This window comes from Tachysurus fulvidraco, chromosome 9, assembly GCF_022655615.1.
Source record: "Tachysurus fulvidraco isolate hzauxx_2018 chromosome 9, HZAU_PFXX_2.0, whole genome shotgun sequence".
Classification (NCBI taxonomy): Eukaryota; Metazoa; Chordata; class Actinopteri; order Siluriformes; family Bagridae; genus Tachysurus; species Tachysurus fulvidraco.
In genome coordinates this window covers 10,108,516-10,131,501 of record NC_062526.1, presented here as the reverse complement: position 1 = coordinate 10,131,501, position 22,986 = coordinate 10,108,516, and the positions used below count along the sequence as shown (strand labels likewise).

Sequence of the window (22,986 nt, the reverse complement as noted above, 5' to 3'; positions counted from 1 at the left end):
CATTGTACTTTGGGAGGAAACCAGAGTTTCAGAAGAGAAAACTCACAAGGTAACAATACATGCTGCAAAAGAAATTAAGAAACATCAGAGAAAATGTACACAAGTGAGAGAAGGCGACAGATGATTAGACAGCTGGTATTAGTTTCTCCGACAGCATCCTTCTGCCTTTCTACCTGATCTGGCCGGACCTCTAGTTGGAGGAGACAGAGAACCTGTCCTCTCCTGCACAGCACACTTCCTGAGGTCTGCTGCAGTTCTTGTGTCAGATTAACTCCCTCACTGAGCAGTGCTGGAGCTGTGAGGCTGAATGTGGCCCTCCAGGACACGAAAACATCCTCAAATGCTCTGTCAACACACAACACACAGCCACAGAGTTCATTCTGTACAGCACTGTGAACTGTGGCCAACAGTAACATTAGGAATTCGACAGTGAAAGAAGCAGAAGATGTTTACCTGTTTTCCTGTCGCTGGAGGAAGAGTACTACCGTCCTGTTGTCTGAGTCTTCATCCAGAACCTGGCCTGACTGAGAAGTCAAAGTGAAGCCCACAATTCCATTGTGATAGTCGCTACCTAAGAGGAATACATTATAGAAAGCATTCGTCACAAAACTGATCAAACATTTGCTTAGATTAGAACAGCTGCTAGGAACAGTTTGTAATTTTTTACAAGCATTCTCATTTTATTCACAAACGCTATGCCTTCTCTTGAAACCACAGTATGTTTGCAGTAGACTGATTTTTAGGAACAGGGTTTTGGGCACCTTTGCTTGGCCTAGAGGTGAAGTTAGATTTCCAGGCCAGAAAATAAATATCAGTTCTTTTTGTAATATATGTAACTATTTTAGATATAGAGACGCTTTCTGTTTTTTAAAGCTTTGTTACTTGCTTGCTATTGTAACATCCATATTACAAGAATTTTTTTTAAATTCTTTACTCGAAAATGTTCTTTTTTGTTAACTTTTCTACATTGTGAATGTGAATTCTATACTTATATTTAATTCAATATCCTTGTCTCATTAAAACCTTATTTAACAAATTTCAGAGTATCAAAATAGGCTGATAAACCAAAGTAAAAAGATAACCAAAGAAAGATACTGGGACGTAAGGTTTGACATTACAACAGATGTCAGTTTATCTTCAAACAAATCCATTATAAAGTGACAACAGTAGACAAACGATGTATTTACCTAGAATAATGATTTTGGCAAAGAAAGTGATGCCACTCTGATCTGGAGAGCTGATGATCTGTGCTCCCCCCTCTGGGTCACTAAGGTAGACATAAAAGACCTCCTGCCCTTCTGGCTCCTGGTCATCTAGAATAAAGAGTATGACCTCAGCCTCTGTTTGCCCCTCCACCAGAGTAACCGTCTGTGTCTCCAGTGTAAAGTCGTCCCTTTCCCTTGCCCATGTCCCATTGTGTTCCTGAAGGAAAGGTGCTCCATACAGCTCAGGAGAAACAAGACCACCATCATAAACTTGCACCCGGGCACTTACGTCCCCTGTCACCCCTGCTGTCCTGCGCACTCTTAGGATGACTTGTTGAGGTGGCGTCCCCTCCAGCCTGTCTTCAGAAGTGCGGCTCATTGCTGGACCGATACTTAATAATCCAAACCCAATAACGCTGTCACTGGCGAGAATAGTAATAGCCGAAACACTGTTTTCAGCTACAATACGTGGACGAGCACTGGGAGAAGTAGAGCCTGCACTGATAACGCGGACATCAGTCAAGTTCACATAAAACGTCTCGTTAGGTTCCATCAATGAGTCATCCAGAATGGAGATGTTGATGGCAGCTGTTCTTTGGCGGCCTTCAAAAAGTAGCTGCCCATCGTGCACTGGGGTAAAATCTTCGCCAGCAAAAGCACTACCCGGCCAGGTCCTGTAGTATAACTGGGTGCGGTTGGTGCGAAAGCCATAGAGGCGCTGGACATAGATAGTGATGGTGTGCACGTCCTCTGTAATAGCCAGCTTCAGAGAGTCAGGATGAAATTGATACAGTCCCAGTGACTCCACCTCTGCCACGGTGTAACCAGGTCTGAATAATAAAAAATATATAAACATTAGAACACTGTTTTCATATTATATAAAAAATACAGAGTGATATGTTTCAAAAACGTCTAAGTGGAATTTTATCAAATATTTTAATGCTTAGCCTCATTAATGTCACAAGTATCATTTAGGCTCCACCTCATAGTCTTATTAGGGTGCAATGATGTCAACAACAATAAAAATACAATTACATGGATTTAAAGAGACATATACAGTAGCTATTACCTGAATCTAGCTCCTCCAGGTGACATGGACTCTATAGAAGTCAGGTGTACTGCATGTGTAACAGGCACAGACATATTATACTCAGCTAGAAAAGATATGAGTTTGTTCCTCTGGCCATGAGACAGGGTCACAGTGCCTACAGACAAAAATTGAAACAGCAAACACAGTAATAAGCAACACTGGGAAAAGTGAAACCTGCATAGACCTAAACACTATATATATATATATATATATATATATATATATATATATATATATATATATATATATATATATATATATATATATATATGCGTTGGCACTAATGCTTCAGTTTTACTATTTAATACTATCAGTCTTGGACTTTGAGATCAACAGTGTGAATATCTGTATGTCCTTTGTGTCTGAGTTTGATGATAACTACTAACCTGAGCTGGGAGTGATTGCACCGGGCTGGTAGCCTGATGGAGTCTGTCCAGGAGGGAATCCAGCTCTCCACTGCACAGTCACGTCTCCATAGAGACCGAGCCTGTTGATTGCTGCATCGCATCGACCGCTCCTGACATCAGACACCTGCAGGTCTAAGGAGGCAAAGCCCACCTGGAAAGAGGGTGATTCATTTACTAGGAAAAACATATAAACTGAAAGTCACTGATGGAAATGAAGTACAAAAAAAACAAAAACAAAAAAAAAAACAATTCTCATATTGTAAGTGTAACTATAGTGCCCTCTGGTGGGAATTTGGTTTTGCATTTTAGCTGAGCAATAAATATGGAATATGGAAACTGACTTCAGCATTGGCAGCCTCTTCAGGTACAGACACCAGGGCAATCTTTGCATCCAGCTGCACACGAGGAGGAGAGCTGAGCAGAGGTCCTATCAAACTCACATTCATCAGTTGTACCGTGATGTTAAACCCTGTTACAAAGAAAACCTGCAAAGAAGAACCGGACGTTAGCAAAAAATTTACATTGAGCTTCATTAGAATGACGGAAGTAGTTACTCATAAATATGTTTTAAGTCCAGACTCTGTGTCCAACACAACAGAGTTGCAGGTTCATAGACGTATCTAGTACTCTGACTCTCATTAATATAATAAACACTGCAGTTAATTTATTAGGAACACCTGTACACTTCCTGCTCATTCATGTAGATATCAGCCAATCATGTTACAGAAACACACTGCTTAAAATCATGTAAAATCAAACATCAGATATTATGGTATGGTTGTAAATGCTACATAGGCTGGTTTGAATATTTTTGATAAACTGATAGAGGTCAGAAATGAAATGCCAGACTGGATTGAGCAGAAAATTCCAGTAACTCAATCACTCTTTAAAACAGCAGTGAACAGAAAAGCATATCAAAATGCACAATATGTTTAATGTTGAGGTGAACTTGATACAAAAGCAGAAGACCTCAACAGGGTCCATTCGTAACAGCCAAGAACGCTACAGTGGGTACAGACTTACCAAAACTGGACAAAAAGAAAAATCAGCCTGGAATTTAATCAATCATTACATTGCATTCTTTTTGCAAAAGTACACTTCTAATACACTTGATTATCCAAGAGGCACTGTATATGATTAGAAGCAAGATTAGAATACCATTAGAATAAGATTTTCTTGAACGAAATGGTGTACAATGTGTATTTAAATGGAAAACATGTTTATTGAAATAACACCACACATATATGTGAATGACAAACCTGTGTGCTAACGGGTACAGTGATACTGGCAGACTTCTCTCCATCCTTCACCACAGTTCTCCCAGTAGATCGGTCCTCAGTGAAGCTCTGGCCAGGAGTGGGATAGCTGATTTGGTATTCGACACTGACGTTACCAAACGTCCCAGCCAGCCTGCTAATATTAAGTGCCAGGTACCTGCTGCGGTCAGTGGCATTCACAAGTAGCTTCTGTTGCTCAGTGAAAAGGGCAAACACTCCGTGTGGCTCATCGTTGGCACGGACCCGGAGGCGGACACTGCTGCGGTTGGCATCGAGTTCAGCACCGCCATCCACCGAGCTCAGACGGACTGTGTAGACCTCCTCCAGCTCGGGCACGGCATCAGGCAGCAGGGTAAGGACGATCTCTGCTAGACGCTCACCAGCCAGAATGGTAGCTGAGCCACGAAGTAGGAGAAAGTCACCTGTTGTGTCTGTGTCACTGAGGATCTCCCACAATACCTGAGGAAAAGAAATCGACCTGGGTGTAATAAATAATTTTCCTTCTATTTAATAAAACACATTTTATAAAATACAAATAAATGTTAGTAATCTTTGACATACTGAAACTTCCTATTAGTGTTTTTTTTTCTTTGCTGCTGTAACAGAAATGTCCCACTGTGGGATGAATAAAGGTATATCTTATCTTATCTTATTACAGACACTATTAGTCAAGGTGACTGGACATGCCCTCTAAAAAAGGTCTCTCCTAATACACTACTAATAAAGTGATACTTCAGGAGGAGATACAAAGGGGATGAGATTATTTCAAAAGAGTTTTGTATGTGTGTTATTCTTACAGTGATGTTTCCCATGACTCCTTCTCTGCGTGTGATAAGGAGGGAGATGTTTAGAGGACCTTCATAGTCTGCAGGTTCACTATAAACACGTTCTCTCAGATCCTGCTCAGAGAACTGCACTATGCCGTTCGGGTCACCAAACTTTGCAATCTGTCAAACACACACACACACACACACACACACACACACACACACACACACACACACACACACACACACACACACACACACACACACACACACACACACACACACACACACACACAACAAGGATTCATTATGCATTATGCAGCTTTTGTCAGTAATCAGTAATTTGCTGATGGCAACTCATCAAGAAAGAGAATAATTTTTACATTGCATTTTGTTTTTTTATTTAACCTCTCTGGTTGAATTGATAGTGACAACATGGCCCGAGCAAAATAAAATAATAAACCACTGCTAAAGGAAGATGATTAAAGACACAGACATATGTGTATATCCTCAATATGAAAATGTTAGATGAGAAGAAGGAACCGTTATGTTGTCACATGTACACAACAATACAGTGAATGATTTTTCTTTGCATATCCCAACTTGCTAAGAAGTTGGGCTTAGACAAGGGTTAAGGATCTTGCTCAAGAGCCCAACAGTGACAGCTTGGCAGTGCTGGAGCTTAAACCTGTGACCTTCTGAACGTTTAACCCCATTAAAAGTAATCTTTTTTTCCCCAAACAGTCATGTTAGTTGTCTTTCTAATCTGCAAGCAAATAATTTTATGTATCTGTGGCTTTAGCAATCTGACTTGAACATCCACACTAAATTATATTTCATCCTAACAACAACATTATGGAATATATTAATCCCGAGCACTGTCACTAGTATAACATTAACATACCCGCAGGGTGACAGAGCCTGCTCTGGGGTCAACATCCATGTCTCCAAACAGGTGGCTGAGTCTAATTATGAACGTTTCCTCCACTTCTACCTCGCCATGGGGCAGAATGGAGAGCTCAATGCTACGCATTCCCCCTTCTCCATCCCTGAAATGGAACGACCCATTGACAGGCTCACCGAAATCTGTGTTTACAGGCAGCAATACTTCATTTGTGTTGGGTCCTAGAATGTTCCACGATATCTGAGAGAGAACAATATTTCACAATTAGGATTACTGTCTGAAGAGAAAAAAACAAAAAAAAAAACAAGTAAGGTCTATTATTAAAGTCATAAAATGTTATTTTACCATCATTTAAATGATGCAGCTAGTAAATTTCTTTTTAAAAATGTTAAAGTTTTATTTAGGAAAACCTGAAATGAGCCATCGTAAGCTCTGAATGTTTTCCGAAGAACATGATTATTATGCATAATGATGGAGGAATTATTGATATTCACATACATCTGTTGTTACTCTACTGAAAACATAGTCTCCAACTCTAAGCTTTCCCTCTCATTAATTTGACAGCTCTATCTATCTATTCTCGGTCAGCTGTCCGATCCCTGACTCCCATTATCACATTGCTGACTGTATAAAGTAACCCCGAATGGAAGGTTTCTAAAATCATTTCCACACATGTGGAATACTGCTCACCATGGCATCACCCACAACCCCCCCGAAGCGCTCCAGAACAAGGCTGAGCCTCAGTGTGCTGTCAGGGTTTGGGATGGAGATCACAGTTCGATTGACGAATCGGACCATTCCGCTGGGTGAGTCACTTTTAGCAATGGTAATGTGAGCGATGAGTCGGGTGCCCAGTATCGCTCCTCCTGAGGCTGCGGTGAGCCGGATTTCAAACACCTCATTATATTCCCTGTGAAAATGTATGGAGTAATTTTAGATGATTTCATTTGTGTTAAATGAACCAGGATATTCAAATTTGAAATCTCCCACTACAAAACTGTCCTCGATTTCAATTCCCTGACACTTTCAGCCTCACTCACCTCTCCAAATCATCCACTATGGAGACATTAATGTGGCTGATGTTCTGACCAGGCCTGAATGTTATAGTGTCATTTTGTAGGATGTAATCTGTTCCAGACTGTGCGGTAATGCTTCTGGTTACGTAGTCGACGCTGACCTGCCCGTACACACCCACTCTCCTCAGGACAGGGACAGACAAAGTGCCAACATCCTCCTCAACTAAAACCAGCAATAATGAAAACATATCAATGGGACATCATATCACATCGGATCTTATCGTACCGCATTGTTAATTTTATTGGCAAAAACATGATTTTGTCTTACAACACTGTATTGCAATTTACTAGTGTGCATTTTCTATTGCTTGTTTCTTGTTGCTTAAATTTATGAGCGTCTATGAAGGAGAACCTGAAAATCTCATTTGCCTGGGAAAAACCTGGCAACCCCAAAGGTGTGAACTGAACAAATGTGGAAGGAACAGGAATAAACGGATAAAACCAGGCGAACAGGCAAGTGTGATTTCCCCACACAGCGAAATATAATGAAATGGAAATAAGTCTGATCAGTTCACAGTTTATAATCAAATACTGGTTGTGTGTGATGGTCTCTGTAGTAATGTTAGAATATTTAAATGCAAATTATTATCCCTCTTCATTTCTGAATATCCAGGATTTTAATTAGATTTTAATTAATATATGGAAATGAGAAACTAATATTAAAATCAGTTCATTTAAATGTCAAAGTTTCACCATGTGAAGGATTTTCCAAACCACAACACAGACAGAATGGAAGAAATAAATAAAAATACTAATACCATTCCTTTATATAAGTCAGTCTCTCTCTCTCCCTAAATCTATGACTTGCTCCATATCTATCTATCTATCTATCTATCTATCTATCTATCTATCTATCTATCTATCTATCTATCTATCTATCTATCTATCCATCCATCCATCCATCCATCCATCCATCCATCCATCCATCCATCCATCCATCCATCCATCCATCCATCTATCTATCTATCTATCTATCTATCTATCTATCTATCTATCTATCTATCTATCTATCTATCTATCTATCTATCTATCTATCTATCTATTTATCTGTTCAGAGATAATTAATTAGGTGGCCGATTTTAGTCAGTAACTCTAATTTCAAACTGATTTTAACTTGCAAACTGATTAATTGACAGAGTGAGTGTGTAGATTGTGTGTGTACCAGTAATGTTAATGAAAGAAGGGTCGAATTCCAGGATGCCCTCAACATTGTCATTCTTCAGGATGACAATCATGATTGAGGAGATATTGCCTATGGCTGGAGGTTGGTCTATTTGGAGTCCGTGTTCTCTTACGGTAAAGTTGAGTGCACTATGGGGATTAGAATAAAAATAAAATGTGGCATATAATATTCTATGCTGTATTGAAGTGATGCCAAGGTTTTTTGTTTCTCTACCTGTCATTGAGGAGTTGCACCTGGGTGATGTTAAGGTAGAATTGCTCAGGTCCCTCTGCTAGTAAATCATCCACAATCTTCAGTGGAACGACTCTGGAGCTTTGTCCAGGGCTGAACAGTAGCCTGCCTGATGACTGCTCAAAGTCCATCCCACTCACTGCAGTCTGCCCCTCTGTGTGGAAACTCACCCACACACTACCCAACAGGCCCATGGAACGTAGCACTGTGATGTTCAGCTGGAGCAATAATACACAGATATTAGAGACCTGTATCAGATCGTAGCAATCTGCTATAATAATGCCTATATTATATTTTCATGAGCATCTGTGATGGTAAACTGGTTTAGAGTGGCAGGACTGTAAAAAAGTGGTTGAACACATTATTAATCATATTGTATAATATACTGTAGCTGTTTATCTGTTTGTTTTCCCAAACCCACAGTATATTTTAACCAAACTGTAACAGGGAATTTTTTCAATGACCTCACTGTTATTCAGATATGTCAATGTATTGCAATGTATATCAGCTGTCACTTTGGTTTATTCCAGTTTACCGCCACGTAAAGTGTTTGAATGTTAGACAATCACTGGATTAAAAAGGTTTCTCACTGATCTGTCCTCTTCTATTATACTCAGTGAGGACTGGGAGAAGGAGAAGAGACCATAGGGCAGATCACTAGCTGCCATGGTGATGGTGGCACGCTGTCGACTGGGGCTGATGTCTGCAGCGGGAGTTAGTGATGTGAGACTCAGTTCATACAGACGCTTTTCTTCTGGAATATCATCATCCACAGCCTGAAAGAGAAAAGAAGACATAAAAATGAGAAGTATACACATATAGCATGGCTTCAATTTTCAGTGTGTGTGTTGTTGTAGTTCATCTGGATTGACGTGTTTCCTAATTAACGTGTTTAATATGCAAAAATCTAATTTAATAGTGTTTTGTAACTTTAAAGACATATGAGAATAGATCCATCCATAGATACATCTGAGCTCAGTTTTAATGTGCAAAAAACATGGCTTTTGGTTCTCTCACCATCAGCTGAATGGTTGCTGCAGACTGCCGATCTCTCATGATCAACTTCCCTGAAGTTTCCACAAACTCCCTGGTGTCGGCTGGTGTGATGTTCCAGAATATCTCAATCTCACCAAAAATGCCTGGCCCTCTGACAAGACTGTAACACACACACACACACACACACACACACACACACACACACACACACACACACACACACACACACACACACACACACACACACACACACACACTACATTATTCAACAGTTCTCTCAAATGTAAAATAACAGCAAAAAAAAGAGATTGTACCTGATGAGAGCTGTGCCATTGTACATGCCCTGAGGTTCTCCAATAAGCACATTCCTAGAAGAGTCAGCGATGCCAATGATGCCCAGAGCTCCACGGTCAGCTCTAATCAAAATTGAGGCCAGATCTAATAAAGCAAATATGAAAATTAACAAGCCCTATTAGCATAAGGTTCATGATTCACAATCTCTGGAAGATCTCTGCAGTCATATCATGAGGCCAGAGTTGCAGTTGTGCTAGTTTACTACTACTGGAAATAGCAGAGTATAGTCTAAACACTCACTTCTTGTGGGGTCAATAACAGCTTCGTTTCTGGCAGAGAGAAGCTGGACTGTGAACTTCTCTTCACCCTCCAGCACTACATCAGCCAAAGCCTGGATCACTAGAGATTTTCTCGACTCACTCTGGACAGAATGACAAGATTATTATAATTATTAGTATAGTATTAGTATTTAATATATATTAATACAATAGCAAAAATTAGTAAAATACAATTACTACAATGCAAAACAAGATTAAAATCTTGTATCTATATATCTATATATAGATAATCTACATATATATACATAACATAAGTTACATATATAATACAGAATTAATATAGTAATTCAATAGAATAGAATTAGAATTAAAATTAAAGTTCTAAATCATAAATCATTGCTCATTATTAGTACAATCGAAAGATTCTGCACTCCATAAATTCAAAAGAATTTTGCTCTCCATGTTAAACTTCCTAATGCAGGAATCCTGACGAAATTTCCGAAACACACCCCATTAAACATAAGAGTCCCATTATGAGGTTGTAGATCATCTCTCCCCTGCAGCTCCAGGAGCCATATGAGATAGACCGTTCCCTCTCCACCCGCACTTCGAACCACTGTCAGATTCGCCAGGGATGCAGGGTCATCAGGAAACTGGGGCTCAGAGACAGTAATCTGGAGAATACAAACATCATTTTGAGCTGAATAAGAAATGTGACATGTGAAGAGAGCAAAGAGGAATGTTGTTCTAGAGAAGCATGTTTATTTCATATGTACTGTTAGTTCCTGGAATCCAAAGCGACCCAGAGGTGAATCATTGGCTGGGATGTTAACCAGAACAGAAGTGTCAGTTCCCAGTCTGGCTCCTCCTATCACTTGTGTGAGTTTGACAAGAAAGGTTTCTGCAGACTCCACAACAGCATCATCAATAATAGTGATCACGATCATGCCACTTTCCTACAAAGACAGAAGAGATGGAATAATATTGGACAATTTCTCTGTAATTGCAGGTTGATTGGGGATTGCTTTAATTTATGTGTAATCTGGGTTCCATATTTTTAACAGAGGTCATATTTAAGATTGTCGATTCAAATAAAAACCTGTCCATCTTGAAATGTTAGGTTGCCTGAAGACGGGGCGAAGTCGTCAGTAGTAGCAATGACAGCTTGTGCTTCCCAGTACAAAACAAGCCGACCCGTCCGACCAGCAACCCTCACCACTGGTAGATACAGGACATTACCAGGAGGAGGAACCTCATAGGCAAACAATAACCCAGAAGCGTCCTGAAAATACAGATGTTGTCAATTATTATTGAAAAAAGCACCCAAATACCCAACCTCTTTCTTATACATACATATCTCTATTATGTGCAAAAAACAAAATGGATAATAAAAAAAATATCATACCTTAGACACATTAAACTGAAGGACTCCTCTGGGGTCATCGTTTTCTTGAATTGTGATCTCAGCAATCTCCATTCCAGGCCTCCTGATTCGAGGTTGGCCTGCCCCGCTCTGATCTCCCATCAACTCCACTCCGGTGATGTTCACCAGAAATGTCTCAGCCAATTCTGGAATATCATCCTGTGATGACACAAGCGCCCACATAATCAGAAATGGAAGAAAAAAAAAACACTTCAAAATCATGAAGCGTCAGCAACTCAGTATTAAAACAGCAGTCACTCTAAGTATGTGATCGCTTGCCAGGAGACACAATCGAGTCCTCTTAGTCCAAACAAAACTCATGAAGCTTGAGGTGAACGAGTGTAAAATACTCAACAATTGCTGCAATTTGCAGAAGGGAGAGATATTTTTCAGGAAATTAAAAACAAATCCAAGGTTTCAGTTTCTCTGTTTTAACAACTGAATCCAAGTGCTTTATTTATATTTTAGCACAGCTGGCCTGAGCCGTCTGAAAACTATGATACCAGAACTAATGAAACATTTTACTAAAGCTATATATAAGTTAAAATGATCAATAAATAAAACAATAAATAAAACAACTCTAACAAAGAATAAAAACTAGTAATGATTATATTTAAAAAAAATTATTTTATCCCAGAATGTGTAAGTTAAGACATTCAAATATATTATACCATATTATGCTGCTCAATTGCTCAATTCTGATTGGTCAGAAGGACTGAATTAACTCTTTAGTACACATGACATTAGCTCTGGTTTAAATGAATGCACCTGATTTAATTTTATATATTTTTTGTAGTAATAACATATGCAATGACTTCATGAATGGATTTTAAAAATGTGTTTAAACATGTCGATTAAAAACTATGGAATAAATAAAATGTTTTCTGTGAGAAAATATTTAATTAGCATATTTGAAATGAGTCTTCAGAGACAAGACATAAAGTACAGAACTCTTCTCTTCTGCTATGATGTACTGCTCCAGATTAAACATAATTATAAATGAATAATTACCTGAAGTTATATAATGAATACAGCAGTGCCTACCAACATAGCTGCTAAGGGCACACACCACCATCAAGTTCACTGAACTACTGAACCCCCGCAGCCAACGTTCTCAGTAAATAAGCACTCTTTGTGAAGTATAAGCACCGTGTTGTTTTTCACGTCTTTACCAAACAGTTGACCGTTTCTCAATATTCTGCTTTTGACGTTGTTTCTGGTTTCCTCGACTTGCTCTTGCTTTTCCTTTTATGTTTTATGTTGCTTTCAACATTTATGCTTTGCATGCTATGTTGTTGGTTGATCTCCTGACCCTTGTTTGCGTCTTAACACTGATCTTGAATCTCATTCTTGGTTTGATCGTCTGGACTAATAAATACCTGTTAACCTGCATTTACCTTCTTGCTGCGTTCCTGACAAATAATAAATGAAAGATTTGTATTGTTGAATTTTCGTATGCTTTCTCATGGCTATGTTTGTTTACATTTACAGCATTTGGCAGATACCCTCATCCTGATCTCATTTATACAGCAGAGCAAATGAGGGTTAAAATCCCTGCTTAGGGGCTCAGAATTGGCAGCTTGGTGGTCCTGGGGTTCAACCTCACAACTGGTAGTCCAACACCATAAGCACTAAGTTACAATTTCTCTTCATTGCCACTTCCCTTTCACTTCACTTGTTTAAAAATTGCTGGGGTATAAGAGGAATAAAATACCTTCAAACATGCTGTTATACTGTAGATATAATAAAATATGAGGTGGGGAGAATACCTCTACATCAAACCACCACATTGTTGATTATGTTCCTATAGCAGAATACCTCATAGAGTTTTAATATTTATTTAAAATAAACTGTCCATATTATAAACAGATCTTTCCATAATTTCATAAAAAATACAAGAAGCTACAGATGTGTGATATGAAACTGATTACAGTATGTGTGAACCTAAGATCCCAAAAGAGGTTTAAGAATAAAATTTTTTCTGATGCATGGAAACAACGATGGACTAATTACCGGTAAGATGGTGATAGTAACGAGGACAACAGTTGCATTCTCCATCATGATGACTCTAGCCTGTTTGGCAACAAAGTCCTGACCCTCACTGGCTTGATTAATCGGAGCTAGTGACAGTGCAGATCTGGTTGTATAGTGGACCATAACATTCCCAGATGCTCCCTGATCTCTCACAATGCTCAATGTGATATTAGTCGGGCTTCCTAAAAGTGGGAAGATGAAAGACAAATATGAACGTTTGAGCTCAAGTGTCATTTGAATGCCATATATGAGAAAATCTCTGCAAGCTATTTACATATTTCTCAGCAATCATTTCATATTAATGGTAGAAAATGAGAGACTCGACTATTTGTGGTACACCGCAATAATGTGGAATTAGGCGATTATGAGTCAAGGCGCCTTCAATTATATTAGTTTGGCCAAAATATGCTCAGACTCGATTTACTTGGAGGCTCGCTTGTGATGAAATACTGGGAGTCGAGGTGCCATCCGATCACTCCGTACGGAGAGCCGTTAGCCTTGATGGTGATCTCGGCTCTGGAACGTTGTGGGTCAATCACAGCTCTAATGGATGGATCCGTGACGCCAACAGTTGTGATGTCTGTTAGCATGATATCCACTTTCTCCGCTACTTCTGGAACACTGTCAGCTAATACAGTTAGTGAGATGATGGCTATAGTCTGACTCTCGGCAAATGTCACCTAGAAAAACAAAATGATAAAAAGAACTGACTACCACTGACATTAGCCTGTCAGAAAAATTATTAAAGTCGATTTCCTGTTACTGGAATGAACGAGAACTTTAGTTCCATCAAAACGCCTTTTGAAATGATCCATGATTTACAGAAATTATATCAGGATATAAGCATATATAAAATATAAAATCTCACCACTCCGAACACTGGGAAAATGTCCTCCAGGCTTCCGTTGGCTGCCCAGCGCACAGTGAGCTTCCCAAAAGTGCCTCTCCTCCTCTCCAAACTCAGAGAGAATGGGTTATCAATTTCCAACTCATCCACCTCCAGAGAGAGAGAGTTCTGGCCACAGGACAACAAACGATTGGGGAAATGTTTAACAGAGCTTAATGACGGTCAAACTCTGTATGCAGCAGAGATCTATAATGAATGTACTGTATATTCATGAAACTGGTTTGAAGAATGAACTGTTCTAAGCCAGTATGCATGGTTTGATCCCAATCTGTAATACCTGGGCAAAGCCAACAATGCCATAAGCATCATCATTTGCTGAAATGATCACAGTGACCTGGCTGCGAAAGCCAATCTCAGCACCTCCTTTCGGGTTCTTGAGGCTCACACGGAAACGTTCTTCAACTTCTGGAGTGTCGTCATTGATTATGTTCACAGCTATCTCTAGTTCACTCACTCCAGGCTGGAACAAGAGCTCAGCAGAACTAAATGTAAACGAAACAGAACATGTTCTAATGTCTTAAAGTGACACAAAAAAAACTGAAAGAAACAGTTAGTAATTTTAATAAGCTAAGAATTAAGTGTTGCATAGACTGAATGACTTGTCGACTAGTCAGCGTGGGACAATAGCCCTGACACTGCTGTAGAAATAGCATCCATCCAATTAATTTCAGATGTACATTTCAAGAATTGGTATGACCTTAAATAGTGTCATTTCATACATAGTAAAGATGTATTTCAATATCAGGACTGATATAGGCCTCATACTGTACAATAAAAAAATCTGCCTGAGAAGGATATTTGAATATATGAACTTGACTGATGCAGCTGAGGTGTAAGAAACTGTGAGAGCAGGAATTCATGCACCATGCAGATAACTGCATCTTTTTTCACTGCTTTTATTAGCATAGTGGTAGGGTTCATAATGAATTAATATATTTAATATATTTTTATAATAGCCATTTCAGGTTAAATCAAATCCTAATACAGATTATTAAAGCACTTTAACAACATTTATCTGCCCTTCTTATAACAACATTTATCTGAGAAAGAATATCTTATTGGTAATGCAAGCAAAATGTAATACTATCAACAATAGCTACAATGAAGCAGTTTCTTAATATAATTTACCTTGGGATGAAGTCAGACTGGTTGGACACTGAGATCAACTCATAAATGACAGAGTCTGATCCTTCTGTAGCTACGATCAGACTCTTTGTCGCATTAAGGGACAAGACGGGCAGATAGAGGACCTGCTGAGCTGGTGAGGACTTTAAGACTTTAGTGAACTGGATCAGTTCAGGCTTCCACATGTACAGTGCTGAGTCGTTTGCTCCAGTGAGAAGGACATGCACTAAGAATTACATATACTGTTAGCATGTTTCATAACTGCTTAAGATTGCTCATTTTACTGATCCGGTGTTAAATATGATAACATGTAATGATAAAGTAATAGAGTATAATGACATACGTATGCCAGATGGAGGAGTGAAAGCATGGATTGAAGAAAGGCCTGGGAAAGGAATGGACTGTGCTGGCTTAAAGGTTTGCTGAGAAGTCCATAAAAACACCTCGCATGTGGGATCTGAACCTTTGTCAAGAAAGAAAAAAAAAGGAAACATATTTTAAGTACGACAGACGTCCTCAGCCTAGAAGTAAAAGTAGAGCTTTATTACAAGTGTAACACACATACACACCCGTTTGCCTCAAGTGTAGCTGTGGTTCAGACTGTGACTGCACTGACACTGCTACCCCGGGGTAAAATTATAATCTTCCAGATTGGCTGCGGTTTTAGAAACAAACCTGGCTGAGAATCAGCCATTTATACACTTAAGATCTGTTCTGGTGCCTCACTATAGTTCTGTGTAACCCAGTTCTAAATATGCATTGGAGCCTACATGTCTGGTGTTTCCTGAGAACACAGTGCCTGTTTGCTTTGTACACCATTACTCAAACTTCAAACAGAGACAGAGTTCAGCCACTAAACAATGCATAACCTACACTTAACCTTGTTAGCTCTGAGTTCAATTGTCCATTAAATTACACAGCAGTTTTTACTCCTAACATTTCGAAACAAAATTACCTTCTGTAACAACTAGCAGAAACGTCTCTCCTCCCGTGTGTATGGGCTCCACTTGTTTAACTTTGGCATTGATTGCTAGCAGCTGGGGGTTTTGAAAGCTGCCGTTAATCCACTGGTAGACAAGGCAGCCGGATGAGTTTCTACCTCTGCACGCCACTAAGTGCTGGATGTTCCTGTTTTCCCGGGTAAACGGAGAGAGTGAAGTGATGTCCTGAATTTCTAGCGTATGATGAAGGAAGAGAGTGTTTCCAGTCCACACAAATACCTAACAGAGAAAAAATATTAGCACTTTGTCATTTCTAAGTATACAAGGTTTTTTTGTTACTAAGCTAAACTATGTGAGTTTTCTGGAATTTTCATTTTATTAATGTCTTCAATTCCCATTTACTCTCAGTTCCTAATTGAAATGTTAATTAGAGAAATTGGACCAAGGTTCATGTTGCAAAATGTAGTTTAGTATTACATTAAATCTGACCTCAGTAACTTAAAACATTTGGAACATTAATGGGACCTTTTATACAATATACCTTGAATACAGTCCTTCAAGAATAATTAAATTTTTGCTCATTTCTTATGAATATATTAGGGCTCACAGGGATTATCATTTGCTTGACAAAATAATATGCACAAAAAATAAATGCCCTTCTGCACATTTGTAAAAATCATACCACTGGTGGATCTGGCACTAATGTAATATAGCATAAGGAAAGGCAGAAAGTTCCCTAACCTGATTCAGAGCAATGAAATATTCCAGACTCTGGACAGAGAAATGTTTAACATCACGGCCTCCCACAGGCCTGGTATGCTCCTGGAAAAGAAAGAGAACAAGGAAAAATAGTAACATAGTAACACACGCACACACACATGTGTGTGTGTGTGTGTGTGTATATATATATATATGTGTATATATATATATATATATATATATATATATATATATATATATATATATATATATATATATATATACAGAAAGACTGAAGTAGTTTAAAAAGAACTCAGGCATCTTATTGTGTCAGAATGGACTGAGACTTATTGTTGGTGCATGGTGGCTAGTGAACACACAAACAGACACACCAGCAGACTCACTAGAGTAAGATTGAGGTCTGTCTGAAGGCGGAATATGCTGACATTGGCAGCAGGAGGCTTGGTGGTGTCTTCGTGGGCCACTGCCACATAGGTGGTGCCATTTACTGTAAAACCCACACAAGAGCTCGGTTTCTGCACGCTCACGCTCTGTAACAGCAAGACAGACACAGGCATCTTTCTCATCTCTTTTTCAGATATTTCTCATTTCTACTGTTTATTTCCATGCATTGTCTAACCCATTTTCATGCAACCCTAGGTCTAATTTCTCTGCTGTGTTGCTGCATTGAAATCATTACATCTTATAGACAGAGCATCCCAAATTCTATACGATCTCTGTATTCATTTTAGATGCTTTTTATTTTTATTTATCTTGTACTGGGTTACAAATCACACACCTGAATGGACACAAATACTCCTTGCCACATGTAGAGGGTGACCTGGTTGTGTCTCAGCATCAAGACCATAGAGGAGTTTCCATTAAACACAGTACACCAGCCTAAAGTCCAGGTGTCTCTGAAGCGCTGATACACAGCTAGCTGTGAAGAATCACCCCCTGTCAAATCAATACAAACTTTATTTCAATACAAACGTTCAGGGTTTATTTTTCTAACTATATCAGAATGTAATACATATTCATTACAGTAGTTTTGTGGCTGGTATTTATACTGTGGTGTGTCACATGCTTTAAGAAAGCGAGTAGATGTTGAAATAATGATCTTACTCATGCCAAAGGCTGTGTCTGAGTTTGTCTCAAATTCCACACTGACTGCGGAATCCAGACCATTACTGCGAGCCACTGTCAAATACACAGTTCCAACAGTCTCTTGAACTGTTAAAGAGCTCAGAGTCCTAAACACACACACACACACACACCCACACACACACACCCACACCCACACACACACACACACACACACACACACACACACACACACACACACACACACACACACACACACACACACACACAGAGAAACACAAACAAATGTAAATAAATGTAAACCAGTACAGATATGAGGAAGATGCTAGAAGGTAGTGTTTGTTTATACAAACCGGATTCCAAAAATGTTGGGACACTGTACAAATTGTGAATAAAAACAGAATGCGATGATGTGGAAGTTTTAAATTTCAATATTTCAATACACTCTGAGAGGCTCTTTTTTATACCCAATCATGTTGGCAATTGACCTAATAATTGGCAAATTGGTTTTTGCGGCCTCTTATTGATACCTGTTCCAAAGTTTTTGGAATGTGTAGCTCTCTTGAAATCCAAAATGAGCTAATATTTGGCATTACATTTCAAAATGTCTCACTTTAAACATTTGATATGTTATCTATATTCTATTGTGAATAAAATATAAGTTTATGAGATTTGTAAATTATTGCATTCCTTTTTTATTCACAATTTGTACAGTATCCCAACTTTTTTGGAATTGGGTTTGTACTGTATATATATATGTGCATGTGTGTGTACCTGTTGTTAGATGGAGATATTCTGAAAAGCCCAAGTGGAGCCTGGTTCTGTAACACAGTGATAAAGGTATCTCTTGGTTGTCCCAGTCGTGCTCCTCCAGTGGGATTGAACAAAGACACTCTGAAGGTTTCATTAATTTCCGGTTCAGCGTCTAGAACTGCCCAAATCTCCAGAGTCTAAACCAAGAATATATATATAATGATATATAAAAACAACAACAAATCAAAGCTAACAAAACTATACTAAACTATGGTAATGCAAGGTAAGGCACTTTTATTGTCACTGTTTTCAATACAAAATAAATTTTGTTTGGTAGCACTCAGATGCAACAAGTGCATTTAAAAAGAAAAACTATGAATTAATAAAAATATATATATTTAATCTAAAGAAGTTACAAAAGAAAGATTAAGAATAAATAGACAGAGTACACCATAAAAAATTTACAAGAGACTTAAGGATTAGGATGCATGCGTAATATAATAAAATCACACAATGTGTCAACAAAATGTACAAAAAAAATGAATCTTGCATGGTTTGACACCGCAAACTAAACATTTTGTTAGATTTTTTCTCAACTGAAGTAAAAATGTTTTAAAGCTTGGCATTTAATCTTGCCAATGATGACTGCTAACAAAATCGTGTTGAGTAAGGAGATCATTTAGCATCAATGCTAAACTAGTGAAATCACCCTGATATATGTATATAGACTTTTTATTGTACTTTTGACACCAACTGTTCTAAAGTTACTCACCTTAAATCTGACCCCATCTTCCAGAACCACAAAGCCCTCAGAAGGTGTGAGATCTTCAGTGTTCAGAGTTCCGTTGGTGTCAGTAATAGAGAACTGCACAGTCACAGTCCCAAATATCCCCTGTGGCGGATTACGTAAGATGATCAGAGTAGCCACACTCTGGCCCAGACCTGACACAGAGGAGGGCTCACGCAGCAGAAAGTGCTCACTGTTGTTGAAGGAAATGATACCATGGCCATCGTCGTTGGCTAAGATAGTCACCGTTGCTATTAAACATAAACAGAAGGAAAGTGTTAGAGTTTGGGCTGGATTGAGTTCTACATTCTTCTTCTTAACTTCTGCTAACCAGTAATGTTCTTTCCAAGCTCGAGCCCTGGTGATGGGTTTGTCAAAACAAGCTGGAATTTCTCATCTCCTTCAGGAAAAGGGTCGTCTATGATCACCACCTCTACAAACTTGTACCTCTCTCCATTCACAAAATGAAGAACCTTTAAAAAATAGTTCAGATTGATTTACTATGCAGTACAACTCATAACAATTTCACAACAGACACTAAGAGATGAATTCCTATTTATGACTCACTGAAGCTGTAGCGTTAAAGTCCAGACCCAACTGAGCCTCTAGATTTTGGGCGTAGAAGAAGACGGAGACATTCCCGTATGTCCCAGCATCCCGATAAGCCACTAAAGATAATACTCCCATCGTCTCATTCACTTCATAACTGCAGAAAAAAGAACACACATGCCCACACACCTGTTTATTACCATGTCTGATCTAAATGATATTATACACAGTAAATGATCTGTGTTTTGAATTAGTTGTTCAAAGGGATGCTCTTACTCAGTGCTTTGCCAACTGATGATACCTTGGACTCCATCGTTAGCATTAATGCTAATTTCTGCTACCAGACCTTGAGTATCTGTTTGCATAAACAATATGGTAACAGGTTAAAGGAATTCCAAGAAAACTGTGACAAAGTTCACTATTAATAGCATGAAAAGACAAAATGTAGAGGGAATTTGCCTTTGACTTTTTTTCAACAGGAAGGAAAGCAGATGTTTAGCATTACCTTTTAACGTATAGTGCACTTCTAGAGAAGAGTGAAGGCAAGAGATAAAGAAATGAAAGTAGAAAATGTTGAGATGAAAGTATAGAGGTGATTGATGACGAATGAAGAACATAACCACATGATACTTTGAAGCATTAAGTATTATGAAGGATTATGGGAAGAGAGACCGGACAGTGCCAGGGTACCTAGTTTAGGGGCAGTTGGGAGTGTTGTTATCAGAACAGCTGATGTTATGTTGAGCAGGAAAAATTCCTTCAACTCAGGGATGTCATCCTGTTTAAAAACACATTGATATTTCAACACAACAGGAAGTAGAAACAACACAATGCACAGTAACACTTTAAAATTCTTGCTTCTATCTATCTATCTATCTATCTATCTATCTATCTATCTATCTATCTATCTATCTATCTATCTATCTATCTATCTATCTATCTATCTATCTATCTATCTATTATATTAATATATATTAATATGCTCATGATAATATGTTATCATGTCTATAGAACTAAATAATTCACAGGGACTTGCCTGGTAGACAATTAAAATAGTATACAACTTATAAATAGATCAATAAAAATGTAAAGGTTATAAATTTAATATTGTTGCTATGGTGACGCTTTGTGTAAGATGTCTCCAGTCTTTAGCTCTCTAGCTCATCTTATCAACTTTTAGGCAGGTGAGGGAATGGATGTTTATAGCTGCTATAACACAAGTGATAACAGGAAGTAAACTGTCTTACAGATTGTCTTCACCAAACATTAGATGTAAACTATACATGTATAAAAGGTACGAGGTGTCATTCTTTTGTTACGCTTTAAGAACTTGCAAATTGGTGTGGTTTAAAAGAAATAAAGCATTTTGCCATGTGCTGTTATTGGAAAATGATGTGTCTTGGAATTGTTCACACCATCCCCCATTTTCCTTGGTGGAAAAAAACATTTTTTTTTTTCCACAAGTCATCGACAAAGAAGTTAAGAAGGGTGTGTCTGGTAACAAGAATCCAAGTAGTTGGATTGGAAGACAGATGATTTACAGAACAGGCAATGACTGGACAGGCGGCATTAGATCAGCCATGTAATATACACTGTTGAGCCTTTTGTGTGGTTTGCCATAATGAAGGAATGCTGTGAAACTGAACACAGAAATTTCATTTCTCTTTTCATTTTGTGCTGAAGCAAAGCAAACTTTACACTTAAATGTATATTTTAAAATCATTTATCAAACCAATTTCCACCACTCCATCACTGTCATTTTAATGAAACTCAAACAATTGCTCCTGCTCCTCATTAACACTTACATCTATAATAGTGATAGGGATGGACACTGAGGTCTGCCCATCCTGCATGACCACAAAGCTGGAAACATGTTGGAAATCCTGCCCAGGTTCTGCCAGAGCCCCTTCAATCAGCCTCAGGTCCTGCAAGGAGCCTTTCACTGTTTCATAGCTGATGTTCACTGATCCTATCGAATTTAAAACAAAATAGAATTTTAATTTCTGTAGCTTTCAAAACACTTTAGTACAAACATTTAGAAAAACCTTTTGTTGTTTTTATAATTTTGTCACCAGTCATGACCTCATTGATGACACTGTTGACATTGATGCAAATTGAAAATGAGTTTAAAAAGGAATACTTCTTTATATATACACATCTATATACAGTGCAAGACAAAATGGTAGTTAATATAAAAGGAGTTATACTTCGGTGCATGATACTAAGAGAGAGAGAGAGAAAAGAAGAAGCAGAAAATTTCTCTCTTTTCACCTCTCAAATAGACCCACAAATAGGCTTTACTATACTTTACTATACTTTATTTGAAAGTGATAAATGAAAAATCATCATGAGAAGAAGAATAACATCTCAAAACAAGGGAAATCAAATAGACATTGAGCTTCATATAAACATTGAAAGTTTATATGACTTGTATATATTTTTAATTAATTTCTTCATACAGCCTCACCTGAGGCTCCAAACTCCCTGGTTATATAAATCCTGAGCTTGGTGTCCTTCTCATCAGTAGATATGTTGATAGAGGATGGCGCGATCCTCAGCATGCCGAATGGCTCATCGCTGGCCGCTATGCTGATCACTGCCTCACGACCTTCTGGGTCCAAAGCTGCTACACCTGTAGCTGTCACACCTGTGGGAGGTAAATGAAATAAATCAGCTATGACAAACACAAAACTTCTCTATCTACTCCAGCTACTATGACATTACATAATTATTAAAAACAACTAATATTTGAGTGTTTAATGTGCAGTTCAGCATTTTACCCTTAGTCCGGATGTTAGAAAGGATAACTCTGTACTCCTCTCTTTCTTCAGGAGTGCCATCATCCAACAGCTGGAGCATTATAGTGTCATTCAACATACGCTGTAGATTGGAAGAAAACACAGGACATCTCCACAGTTAATAAAGCGTTATTTACTGTCCCAAAAGTCACTCTGCG

General features: G+C 38.4%; 1 protein-coding gene across 2 annotated transcripts in view; it reads right to left on the bottom strand.

The window, feature by feature from the left end:
* The window catches only part of adgrv1 (adhesion G protein-coupled receptor V1), a 118,445-nt gene that overhangs the window by 53,097 nt on the left and 42,362 nt on the right, over positions 1-22,986 (bottom strand). For both annotated transcript variants that reach the window (XM_047818700.1, XM_027138513.2), the window contains exons 36-76: positions 22,811-22,910; positions 22,498-22,677; positions 21,836-21,999; positions 20,721-20,808; positions 20,307-20,385; positions 20,049-20,187; positions 19,813-19,954; positions 19,467-19,732; positions 18,716-18,891; positions 17,963-18,090; positions 17,637-17,794; positions 17,242-17,388; positions 16,880-16,960; positions 16,153-16,417; positions 15,541-15,660; positions 15,201-15,423; positions 14,350-14,554; positions 14,034-14,180; positions 13,590-13,845; positions 13,145-13,347; positions 11,114-11,290; positions 10,808-10,990; positions 10,485-10,664; positions 10,218-10,382; positions 9,731-9,851; positions 9,451-9,574; positions 9,158-9,296; positions 8,731-8,916; positions 8,123-8,358; positions 7,889-8,037; positions 6,691-6,889; positions 6,341-6,560; positions 5,651-5,890; positions 4,777-4,926; positions 3,962-4,438; positions 3,044-3,187; positions 2,682-2,853; positions 2,275-2,410; positions 1,188-2,035; positions 454-571; positions 174-345 (exon numbers count right to left, since the gene is read on the bottom strand). In XM_047818700.1, the coding sequence (XP_047674656.1) occupies positions 174-345; positions 454-571; positions 1,188-2,035; positions 2,275-2,410; positions 2,682-2,853; positions 3,044-3,187; positions 3,962-4,438; positions 4,777-4,926; positions 5,651-5,890; positions 6,341-6,560; positions 6,691-6,889; positions 7,889-8,037; positions 8,123-8,358; positions 8,731-8,916; positions 9,158-9,296; positions 9,451-9,574; positions 9,731-9,851; positions 10,218-10,382; positions 10,485-10,664; positions 10,808-10,990; positions 11,114-11,290; positions 13,145-13,347; positions 13,590-13,845; positions 14,034-14,180; positions 14,350-14,554; positions 15,201-15,423; positions 15,541-15,660; positions 16,153-16,417; positions 16,880-16,960; positions 17,242-17,388; positions 17,637-17,794; positions 17,963-18,090; positions 18,716-18,891; positions 19,467-19,732; positions 19,813-19,954; positions 20,049-20,187; positions 20,307-20,385; positions 20,721-20,808; positions 21,836-21,999; positions 22,498-22,677; positions 22,811-22,910 (7,803 nt within the window). The remainder of the gene's footprint in view (positions 1-173; positions 346-453; positions 572-1,187; positions 2,036-2,274; positions 2,411-2,681; positions 2,854-3,043; positions 3,188-3,961; positions 4,439-4,776; positions 4,927-5,650; positions 5,891-6,340; positions 6,561-6,690; positions 6,890-7,888; positions 8,038-8,122; positions 8,359-8,730; positions 8,917-9,157; positions 9,297-9,450; positions 9,575-9,730; positions 9,852-10,217; positions 10,383-10,484; positions 10,665-10,807; positions 10,991-11,113; positions 11,291-13,144; positions 13,348-13,589; positions 13,846-14,033; positions 14,181-14,349; positions 14,555-15,200; positions 15,424-15,540; positions 15,661-16,152; positions 16,418-16,879; positions 16,961-17,241; positions 17,389-17,636; positions 17,795-17,962; positions 18,091-18,715; positions 18,892-19,466; positions 19,733-19,812; positions 19,955-20,048; positions 20,188-20,306; positions 20,386-20,720; positions 20,809-21,835; positions 22,000-22,497; positions 22,678-22,810; positions 22,911-22,986) is intronic.